The sequence below is a fragment of the Lynx canadensis genome, chromosome A3 (genome assembly GCF_007474595.2).
Source record: "Lynx canadensis isolate LIC74 chromosome A3, mLynCan4.pri.v2, whole genome shotgun sequence".
NCBI lineage: Eukaryota > Metazoa > Chordata > Mammalia > Carnivora > Felidae > Lynx > Lynx canadensis.
Window position 1 is genome coordinate 36,010,133 of NC_044305.1, and position 12,063 is coordinate 36,022,195.

The window sequence follows — 12,063 nt, forward strand, 5'->3', positions numbered from 1 at the left end:
TTTGTTCTCCTCCAAAATACCCATACATTTTTAAGGACAGAGAACATTTTATATAACTGTCAGTAAATGTAAATGTGCTTTTACACAGCCTTTAAAAATTATTTATTAGCGATGTATAATTTACACTGAAATGAACTGATCTTAACCGTATACCCCACCAAGATAGAGAACCTTCCCACCACCACACAAAGTTCTTCTGTGCCTGTTCTCAGTCAACTCCTCCCTAGGTAATCAGTATTCTGATTGCTTTGGCCACAGATTGAGTTTTGCTCTTCTAGAACTTCATATAGATGGAATCCTACAGTATGTATTCTTTTCGCCTGGCGTGTTTTGCTCAACGTAATGTGGAGATTAGTCCATGTTGAGTGGATCTGTAGTTTTGTGACGAGCATTCCATTGAATGAATGTACCATACTTTGTTTATTCTCCTGTTGATGGACTTGGGTTGTCTTCTGTCTTGTCTTAGCTATTATGAATAAGACTTCTGTGAACATTTGCGTACAAATCTTCCTGTGCACATGTTTTATCTCTCTTGGTAAGTGCCTAAGGTGGAATTGCTGGCTTAGTCAGTAAATTAAATGTGTGTTTAAGTAAAGGAACTGACGAACCGTTTGCCAAAGTGGTTGAACCATTTTATATTTCCACTAGCAATGCATGAAAGTTTGGGGAGCTCCACATCCTTACCAAATTTGGTGTGTCAATCTTTTTAATTTTAGTCATTCTTGTAAGTATGTAGTTGTATCTCTTGGTGGTTTTCATTTACATTTGCCTGATGACTGATGTTGAACACTTTTTCATGTGTTATTAGCTGTTTGTTTATCTTGTGAGGTATCTGTTGAAGCTTAGGTTGTTTGTTTTTTTTTAATATTAGATTTGTACGAGTTATTTATTTTGGATGCCAGTCCTTCATGTCAGATATATGCATTTATAAATATTTTCTCTTAGCCTGTGACATACATATTCATCTTATTAATGGTGTCTTTCTTTAAAAAAATTTCTTAATGTTTATTTTTGAGAGAGGGAGAGAGCACGCAAGCGGGGAGGGGCAGAGAGAGAGAGGGAGACAGAGGATCCCAAGCAGGCTCTGTGCTGACACCTGAGAGCCTTATGTGTGGCTTGAACCCACAAACCACAAGATCATGACCTGAGCTGAAATCAGATGCTCAACCAACTGAGCCACCCAGGAGCTCAGTGGTGTCCTTTAATGAGCAAATGTTTTAAATTTTGACAGAATTCAATTTAATAATTTTTTTCTTCTATATTTTGTGCTTTCTGGGTTCTAAGAAATTTTTTTCTACTGCAAGTTTGGCAAGATAGTTTTGGTTTTTATGTGTAGGTCTATCATCCATCTCAAATTAATTTTTGTGTATGGTATGAGGTAAGTGTCAAATTTTATTTTCCTTCCATATTTATATTTGGTCTATTTGGGCCATTCGTTGAAAATATTTTCCTTTCATCATTGAATTACAGCACGGAATTTAAAAACAAAAAACAAAAAAGAAAACCTGTTCAGCCAAAGAGGTACAAAAATGACATTTTCCTGTAGGTCATCACTGACCCTTTGGGCCTCTGAGACCATCCCCAACCTGCAGTCATGGTCTTCTGTTTCTTTCTAAGTTACCTTATCCACAATTATCCAGAGATTTGCAGAAATTACTCATAAGGTGTGAAGATTTAAAGGCTATAACCTTTTACAGGGTCTATAGCCATGCCACAAATCGCCTAGCCACATGTGGCTGTTTAAGTTAAATTAATGTCAAATACAATTTAGAATTCAGCTTCTCAATCACAGTAGCCACATTTCATGTGCTCAGTAGCCATAACATGGCTATTGCCTGCCCTGATGAACATTGACAAGAAGCAGGATTTGTACAGTTTAAAAAAAAAATTTTTTTTTAATGTTTATTTATTTTTGAGAGAGACAGAGACAGAATGCGAGTGGGTTAGGGGCAGACAGAGAGGGAGACACAGAAGCAGAAGCAGGCTCCAGGCTCTAAGCTGTCAGCACAGAGCCTGACACGGGGCTCGAACTCACGAGCCGCGAGATCATGACCTGAGCTGAAGTCGGACGCTCAACCGACTGAGCCACCCAGGAGCCCCAGGATTTGTACAGGTTTACAGCGTATTTTAATAAAACTAATTTAGTTTTGGTAACTGTCATTCAGCATCCACCTTGCTCTCCTTGCTTCTGTTTGTATTCTCAAATGTACTGTCCCAGCCATTCCTTTTCTCTGTCTGAAAATGCAGTAGCTTATATATGTTCTTTCCTGTGTCAAATAAAGAATTCCCCTGACTGTCCATGGAACCATTCCTTTCTGGAGCCTACCCAATTCTGACCTATTGGACTTCTCTCAGTGTTTGATAGCCTTCCAGCTGCCACTGGATGCCTTGAGCATCCCCTCGAAGGTGTGGGACACAGGTTTTTTGTCTTTGCTATTATGATTAAAATTCTATTTCTCCTTAGCATTTCTGCCCTAAATATTAAACTTGCAAAAACTAGTAGGTTTATGACCTGTAGCCCTGCCCCATATTAAGATTTCTGTCCACTAGGGAACTTTGTTGCCATTTCATCATGAGCAACCACATAGGAATTTGTGAGATTTTCTCTCATTGTTTGCTGGGCGTGAGCTAACTCTGCCATTAATGTCTTTTTAGTGTGGGAATTTTGCTGTCCTGGTGGATCTTCACATATTGCCGCAAGGTTCAAACAAAGATACCAGCTGGTTTTCTGAACAGAAGAAAGAGGTACCACAAAACTTTTCACTGTTTAAATGCAATAGCTGATGCTCAAAGAAATATTAACTCTTTCAGCTTTCATTTTCATCAGTAGACAAAAAATACTGAGTGATATTTAACCCTTGAAAAATAGTTGTATTCCCAATGACAGACCTGCTTTTTTTCCTTAAGAGAGTGACACATCTATGTATTTCATATGCTATATTATTTAAACCAGAAATATTCTACCTCTTTGTTTTGGGGGAAAGGGCTCTTTATATTTAAGAAGACATTAAAGTGACTGTTCCAGGCAACCAGGGACTTTAATCTAACTGGTTGTAAAGGACAGACCTAGCCCCTGAAGCAGGCATGAGGTGAACACAAGGCTGATCTTTCACACCTTGAGATTAAATTCTTATTTAAATCTTAAATTCTCAATGTCTGCGCTTTTGTCTTCTACCATCCTTTTATTAACATGAGTCTTTGACAGTAAATGTGGAGGTGTTGGACTGTATTCCTTCTCACAATAGTCTGTCAGGGAAGCCTATGGCCGGTTGGTCATGTGACTGGGAGCATGGTGTTTGACCTCCTGGGCCTCAGTCTCCTCATCTGCAAATGAAAAAGTTCGACCAGAGGTCAGCTGAGTCACCACTGGCTCTCCATTTCCGTGATCCCACCCAAGTGCTGCTGTGGCAGAGGGTTGGAGAGTGCATCTGGCTTTCATCACGTGCTCTGCTTCCTCCTCCATATCCTTGTCCTCCAGAGCAGGGATAGCGAGGCAGGCAGTGGCTTTCATGTAACTTTCAGAGTATTACAGCACTTTGTGTCCTCCATATTTGTCACAACAGCTTTTTAGAGCCAGAAATAAAAACAAGTTTTACTGAAAGGTAGTATACGGAGAAGAATTTGCTGATAGTGGCAACAAAAGCAAGCCCAAAATCCTTTACTGTGGTAACTGTTTTCAGTCAACTTTTGACGATTACTAGGAAAAAAATCTCCCCCAAAGAAAATTTATAAGTAATACATTTTCAGTCAAAAGGTAATGATATAATCAGCACTTGGCTGTCATGGTATTGCCAAGGATACCTGGTGGCCCAACAGCTGGGAGAAGGCAGGCACAAGATTCGGTATAATGGGATTTACCATTCAGGTTAATAAATTATCCTCTTCAGGTCTTAGCATTTAGTATGCTGGCATCTCCTACGACACTTCAACTCCATGTAATTCCAAGATTTGGCTTACCAACAACACATGTCCCTGTGGTTCAAAATGGTTCCTTTATTTCCCCCAAAGTGACTAATGCTCACCTTAAGGAGACCTCACCCCAAAAGGCTTCTGATTTGACTGACATTAACAGCATTCTAGAATCCACTGTTCTAGACCCAGCCTGTTGTCCATTTTCTTCCAGCTTTACCACCTCCCCCTTAGCTCTCTCTTGTTGATATTTAGTCAGTTTTGCCAAGTCCTTTGATTTGGAGGCTTTAAAATAAAGCTACGAATATGTGAGTCACCTCCTACCCAGAGCATGAGGCTAGGTTTTTCCAAGGGAGCCACACACAGCTGTGCCGCTCCACCTAGTCCTAACGTCCGGGCAGCAAGGCATGACTTAGCAAAGGTGGTCCGAGCACGATGGGACCTGCACATGGCTGGTGTTGGCTTGGCTGCAGTGTTGGCTCCAGCATTATGCCAGGAAGCCAGGCTTCCCTCTCAGAGCAAAGCAGATGGTTTGCTGCATATACTTGAAGTTGTTCCTTTAAAGTTTGTTCACGGACATGAAAATTGCTCCGAGACAGAGAGAGACAGAGACAGAGAAGGAAGAAAAGCTAGTCAAGGAAGGATATGATTTAGTCTCTATTCAGTGCCTCAGTGCTTTCATCTTTTTTTATCATTAGATCATCTCAGGATTGGGGTTTCATGAGCAATCAATTGGATTGCATTTTAGCAGTCACTTTATATAGTGAAAGTCTTAAGAATGTCCAGTTCCTTTTCAGAAAAGGGAACTAATTGTATGGATTAAAGCCATGTTTATTTTGAGTCCAGCACGAGTAGTCTTTGTACCCAAACAGTCCAGCTCGAACTGTTTCATTTGTAAACTTGAGGAAGCATGTTGGAGCCCTTTTTAGCCTAGAAATACCCTGTATATCTCTGTCTTCTTGCTCATCGATTTCAGCGTGGTCTTTTTATCTGCCCGTCCAGTTTAGCTGGGACTTTGTCTTTTCTTGCATTGCTGTGGTTCTGAAGGGAATGCTTCGCCAAGTGTGGTGTGGTCAGTTACTAGGTTATCTTGACCACATTGCACATGGTCTACCTTCCATTCGTCAAACCTGACTCATGGAAGGAAAGCCCCGTAACTATAGGGAGAAAGTTTGTGTTGTATGGGCCTTTGTTTTATTTTTGTTGTACTATTTTTAGTTCTAGCCTTATAGGGCATTTATGGCTAAATTTTAACAATCTTTGTTTCCATGTATGTCTTTCACATATTTTCTAGCTCAGTCATAGTTGAACCCTGCATGTGAAGCAAAATTCTTTAATTGTTAAAACAACAGTATGGGGCAAGGCTGCCTTTCTGTTGTGTGAACAATGCCAGAATGCTCAACTGTAAACGGATCTCTCTCTATTCCACAAGGCACTGCATCTTTGGGCTGCAAAATGAGAGCAGAAGAGAGATCAGTGTTTATATTTTATGTACAATTTCCCATTTGTGAATTAAATCAAGGATTTTCACTACTCTTGAGGAGTGTCTGTATTTGCAATAAAAGAAAAGTTTGGCTATCATTGCCCTTCAGGGCTTCTTAAAATTTTGTTCTTGTTTTAATTTTTGAAAATCATAAGAGATAAACCTGAGATGGCATTGAAGAAATTAGTGAAACAGGTTTGAGTTGATCTCGGCAACTCTGAGCCTTCTGCAGTCTGGGAATTGGACCAGAATTATTAGTCCTTACACACCAGTTCTTAATCGAAGATAAGAAATTTAGATTTGTGTGCCATTTTTTTCCCCCTTTCTCTACATTGGCTACATGCCACCTAAAGTGGACAGTGTCTTCCCATCATGTGGTGGACTTTTTAGAGTTTTGTCTTTCTTTTCATAAGTAACACTGATATATAAAAAAATAACACATTCCAGAAATTTGCTAGTGTTGTGGTACATTGACATTGAATTAAAACCATGTGTTTCTGTTGCCTAATAAATATTAATCTACTTTAAAGAAATATGAGAAGTTAAATTATTTTCACCATTAATCGGTGGATATAGTGCGGTTTTCACAAAAGCAAATGGGCACACACAGTATCAATAAGAGCATGGAAGAAAATCACATTACTGATTTCTTAGTTCTCTCTTCAGCCCATCATTCGGTGCTGTTCCTTTTTCAGTAGATTTCTAAACCTGCAGCCAGAAACTAATGAATGAAGGATGGTGGATGTTTAGGTTAAGAAAAGTATTGAACCAAGTTTGAAAAATGGGAAATATTCGCATAAAAATTGCTGTGGCCTCTTCTCTTGAACAGATCAGAAGAGCTGATGACCAGCTGATGACCCCCCTCCCCCACCTAGCATCCCCACATGACAATAGTCCACTGAAGCCGTGGGCGGGGCTGCCCCTGCTGGCTGGGTGGGGTCACAGTGAGATGCTCCACCTCCTGGATCCTTCCCTCATCCACAGTCTTGCCTGGCCACAGTGGGCACTTCACTGCTTTTACCTTCCTTTTAGAAATGTGGAACTGAAGCGGAGGGAAATTAAATGAATTTCTCAGATCACAGACTGAACCAACGTGGTTTTGAGCAAACCTCAGTAGCAAACTTAAACCTGGGGTGATACCCATGAGCACAGATAGCATTCTTTTCAGCTTTCACAGCTAAGTAAAAAAGCAAACGAAATGAAATGTTCAGTGTTGACTTTTTAATATGCACAATGTTGTCTCTTTGCATTTCATTAAATGAGAGAATTATATCTCATTTTTTAACTTGCTTTAGGAAGTCTGTTTACTGTTAAAAGAAACCATTGATTCAAGAGTTAAGGAGTACTTGGAAGTTCGTAAACAGCACAGGCCATCAAATACAGAATTCACAAGATCCAGTCCCTTGACCTTAAAAGGTAGGCACAGAGTACTTTGATTTTGGATAAAATTTCTGCTTTGTAGAGATGACAATTATGTTTGACTCTGACTGTCGTGTTAGTACAGTGATACATTTAAAAAATATGTTCTAATGAAGATGCTTTGTTTGGGTAAGGAAAATTAACCAAAAAGCCCTGGAGGGCTTTTAATGGTAAGCAAAAAACATAAAAATAGAAAATAAAACATTCTTAAGGAAACTGTACTTTAAGGGACTTTTTTTTTGACAAGTAGTCTTACAAATAGATTTACATTAATACTGACTTGATTTGCGGCTTTATGCTTTTTTAAGTGCTTTCATATATATGACACCCTATTTGAGAGGTTCTCAACTGGGGGTAGTCTTGCAGGAGGGGACATTTGGTAATGTCTGCAGACAGTTTTGGTTGTCATCACTGAAGTCGGAGGGGTTGGCAGGAAGCTACTGGCATCTAGTGAGTTAGAAGCCAAGGATGTCACTAAATATCCTGTAATACACAAGACAGTCCCTCACAACAAGGCATTATCTGGCCCAAAACATCAAGGGCACTGGGGTTGAACTATCCTGCACTATTTCCTAACAACACTTTGAGAATGGTAATGTCCGAGTTGTAGGTGAAGAAGCTGAGGGTCTACAAGATTAAGAGCTCGCCCAAATAAAAGATCATCTTTTTGAGGATCGAGATGACCTTGTTTATTTGGCATCCCTCCCCCACCCCCCCCAACGCTGTCCCCCTCCCTGCCTTACTTAGCCCATTGCTTGATACACATATTCAGTGACCTGTTGAAGGAAAGCATACTTGGGTGACAAGTGGCAGAACCTGATCCCAGATCCAGCTCTTCTCACTCCCAGCCCACTGTTCTTTCCACCTATCATTGCCGTGTTTTTAATTTTTTCTACTTTAGGTTAGCATTTCGTAACACTCTTTTGTGGTACAAGTACAGTCAACCTTGTGTTAATCCTCAGAGGACAGGGCTGGACTGCTGTGAACCACGTTATACTAACGTGGCATCCCCCTAGGTTATGCTAATGCAGCATCCCACCCCCCCACCCCCACTTCGTAGACATACTTAAACTACAGTGTTCACCTGGGCACAGCTGATAAGTAGGCAGACAGATTAATTTAACCCAAACTCAAAGCCTTGAATGGAATTTTCAGTCTAAACAATTTTGTGTTAGGTGACATTTTCTAGAATTTCACTTAGTAGTAGGATAAAGCTTGAGAAAAGCCATAGGAGCCTGCATCCTTTGTACTCCAACAGACCTGGCTAGTTTCATTTTCTGACTTGTACAAAAGGAGAAGGAACACAGAAGGTTCTCAGACCTCCATTTCTGGCGTGCACGTGGCGTGGTCAGTACTGATTCTTAACTAGCCCTTCCCCTGCCTTCCTCTACTACTGAGTGGAAAATGCTAAATACTCAATTTTCCAGCCTGGTAGGGTACATGTGTTGTGTGTTGTTCTGGCCCCAAGATGAAAATCAAAGTCTTTGTTGGACTCATGTGGGAAAGAAGTTTTTTATTTTATTTTATTTTATTTTATTTTATTTTATTTTATTTTATTTTATTTTTATTTTTTTACTTTATATATTTTTAAGAAGTTTGTTTTTAAACAGAAAAGGGATCATTCTGTACAATTTTATAACCTATTTTTTTCACCTAACATAATATAGAAATCCTTTAAAACACGTACATGACCATTTTTAAAAAAAATTGTTTTAATGTGGTAAACTATACATATCATAAAATTTACCATTGTAACCATTTTCAAGTGTGTAGTTTAGTGGCATTAAGTACATTCATGTTGTTGTGCAGCCACTGCCACTTTCCATTGCCAGAACTTTTCATCGTCCCAAACTGGAATCCTTTACCCATTAAAGAATAACTCCCCATCGGGTGGGAGGGAGGGGAGGGTGGGTGTTGGGTATTGGGGAGGGCACCTTTTGGGATGAGCACTGGGTGTTGTATGGAAACCAATTTGACAATAAATGTCATATTAAGAAAAAAAAAAAGAGTAACTCCCCATCAGTCTCTTCCCTAGTCTCTTGTAACCAGTATTCTGCTTTCTGACTTTATGAATTTAGGTACTTGAGGTACCTCCTATAATGGAATCATACAGTATTTATCCTTTTGTGTCTCACTTTTTCACTTAGCATAATGTTTTCAAAGTACCTCCCTATTATAGCATTTATCAGAATTTTCTTTGTTTTTAATGTTTATTTATTTTCAAGAGAGAGACAGAGACAGTGTAAGCAGGGGAGGGGCAGAGAGAGAGGGAGACACAGAATCCGAAGCAGGCTCCAGGCTCTGAGCTATAAGCACAGAGCCCATCGCGGGGCTCGAACTCACAGACTGTGAGATCATGACCTGAGCCGAAGTCAGACGCTCAACCGACTGAGCTACCCAGGCGCCCCAAGAATTTTCTTTGTTTTTAAAGCCAAATAGTATTCACACACACACACACACACACACACACACACACACACACACATATTGTGTTTATTTGTTCATCTGTCACAGGATACTTGAGTTATTTCTACCATTTGGTTGTTGTGAATAATGCTGCTATGAACTTTTGTGTTCAGATACTTCTTTGAGTCCCTGCTTTCTGAGTCTCTGGCTGTATACCTCACAGTGGACTTGCCAGATTATATGGTCATTATTGGTTTAATTTTTTTGAGGAACTGTTATCCTGTTTTCCACAGTGACTACGTTTTACGTTCTCACCAAGAATGGATCCCAGTTTCTCCATAATCTTGCCGGTACTTATTTTCTCTGGTTTTGATAATAGCCATCCTAACAGTTGTGAAGTGGTATCTTATTGTGGCTTCAATTTGTGTTTTCCTCATGGGTAGTGATTTTGACCATCTTTTCATGTACTTATTGACTATTTGTATATCTTCTTTGGGGAAATGTCTGTCTGTGTCATTGGCCTGTTTTTTAATTGGGTTGTTTGCTTTTTTGTTTTTGAGTTGGAGGAGTTCTTTTATATATTCTGGATATTAATTCCTTATTAGGTATATGACCTGCAAATATTTTCTCCCATTGTGTGTTGCTTTTTCACTCTCGATAGTGTCCTTTGATGTGCAAATATTTTAAATTTTGATGTAGTCAATTTATGTATTTCATATTTTGCCACCTGTGCTTCATTACTGAATCCAGTGACATGAAGCTTTTCAAAAATTGTGTTTTCTTCTAAGAGCTTTATAGGTTTTATAGGTTTTGTTCCTTTTCATTATGTTTTTGATCCATTTTGAGTTAATTTTAAGGAAATGGTCCAACTATATTCCTTTGCACATAGATATTCAGTTTTCCCACCACCATGTGTTGGAAAGTCTGTCCTTTCCCCCATCAAGTGGTCGTGGCACCCTTATTGGAAATCTTTGATCATAAATGTGAGAGTTTAGGGGTGCCTGGGTGGCTCAGTTGGTTAACTGTTTGACTTCAACTCAGGTTATGATCTCACGCTTCATGAGTTCGAGCCCCATGTCAGACTCTGTGCCGACAGCTCAGAGCCTGGAGCCTGCTTTGGATTCTGTGTCTCCCTCTCTCTCTCTGCCCCTCCCCCGCTCATGTTCTGTCTGTCTCTCTCTGTCTCTTTCAAAAATAAACATTAGAAATTAAAAAAAAAATAAATGTGAGAGTTTATTTCTGGGCTCTCTGTTCTATTCCATTGTTCTAGATGTCTGTCTTTATGCCAGTACCACACTGTTTTGGTTACCATAACTTTGTAGTAAATTTTGAAATTAGGAAATAGGAGTCTTCCAACTTTCTTAATGGTTTTCAGAATTGTTTTGGCTATGCAGGGTTCACATCACCATTTTTAATGTATGTAGTATTCCATTAAATATCCATACTCTCTTTAATTGGTGGGACATTTAGGTTGCATCTAATGTTTACACTGTCATAAACAGCAGGACAGCAAATATCCTGATGATATACATGTTTGCACACTTCAATTTCTTTATAATGTTTTTATTTTAATGTTCATATTTTTATTAGTTTATAAATACTCCTTAAGGTTATGAATACTTTGTATGTTTTATATGCTGTAAGTTTGTCATTTGCCTTTGACTTGGTTTATTTAACTGTGCAAGCACAAACAAGGAGAAGCCTGTGTTTGCCTCCTGGAGCCTCCAGTGACTGGCCACTTGTGGGATAAGCACTGGCTTCCCTGTACTGAGATAAGTAGTGAGTGCCAGAGGGAGGCAAGATGATATAATGCACCGCTCTATTGTTCACTCTGTAGGAGAAAAGCTGTGTTAAGTATTCCTCGCTGAAAGTTAACTTGGAGCGAAAGCACTATCTTCCCTTTCCTTTCTACTTCTGGTAACAGTTAATCTTTAATGGAGCATGTCTTGTGATGTTCATACCTTAGCCAGTCCCCTCCTTTGCTGCCAGCAAGCAGTCCCTGCTCCCGCCCCCCTGGATACCTGCGCCCCCACAGCAGCCCCCTGGCTGGCTTCCTTGCGCCTGCTCTGGCCAGTGCCTCGCCTGCTCTTCACACTTCATTCAGTTCGTGTTATCCCTTAAAATCAGAGGTCTGATCTTGTGAACCTCTTCCCCAAGGCTCCAAGGGTGCAAGCTAGGGTCCTTCGAGTAGCTGCCTGTCCAGCCTCATCTTGTCTCACTTTTTCCTTCTTTCTTGCTCCAGTCATAGCAGCTTAATTCCTTTCTTCCAAATCTCCATTCTTCTACTCATCTTGGGGCCTCTGCCCATGTTGGAGCCCTGGTCTCCACTTTCCCTGTGCTCAGTCTTCTCTCTGCTCAAAATCACTCCTCAGGAAGCTTATCCTGGAGACAGGTCTCCTTGTTATAGGCCCACAAGCATCCTGAACACCATTCCATGAATGTCTGTCTCTCCACAGACATGTAAGCTGCCTGAAGACAGGCTCTGCCCCTTTTATTACCATTGTGTCCCCAGCTTGGAGGACATTTTCTGCTTTGCAGTAGGTACTTAAATGCTTATACAGATGATAAATTACACACATGTTATATCTTTCCTCTTCCTAGTAAGGTCAAGGGTTTCCATAACCTCCCTATCCTGCCTTGTCTCCTCCTGCTACTCACTTTCCTGTCTCCCACAAGCCTGCATTCCTTATCCCTCTGCCTTTACATTTACAGGTTTTACCTTTGTCTGGAAAGCTCCTACTTAACCTTTAAGACCCGACTTAAATCTTACTTCTCCAAAGTCTTCCTCAGTTTGTCTTCTTCTGGCACTTACCACCTTTAATGTATTTGTCACATTGTACTGTGAC

The 12,063-nt window shown here is 40.1% G+C and overlaps 1 protein-coding gene across 1 annotated transcript in view; it reads left to right on the forward strand.

The window, feature by feature from the left end:
- LOC115510350 (SLX4 interacting protein) overlaps positions 1–12,063 on the forward strand; it is a 176,702-nt gene that overhangs the window by 108,417 nt on the left and 56,222 nt on the right. Inside the window, exons 3-4 of the mRNA XM_030310100.2 lie at positions 2,656–2,745; positions 6,688–6,808. Coding sequence (XP_030165960.1) covers positions 2,656–2,745; positions 6,688–6,808 — 211 coding nt within the window. The remainder of the gene's footprint in view (positions 1–2,655; positions 2,746–6,687; positions 6,809–12,063) is intronic.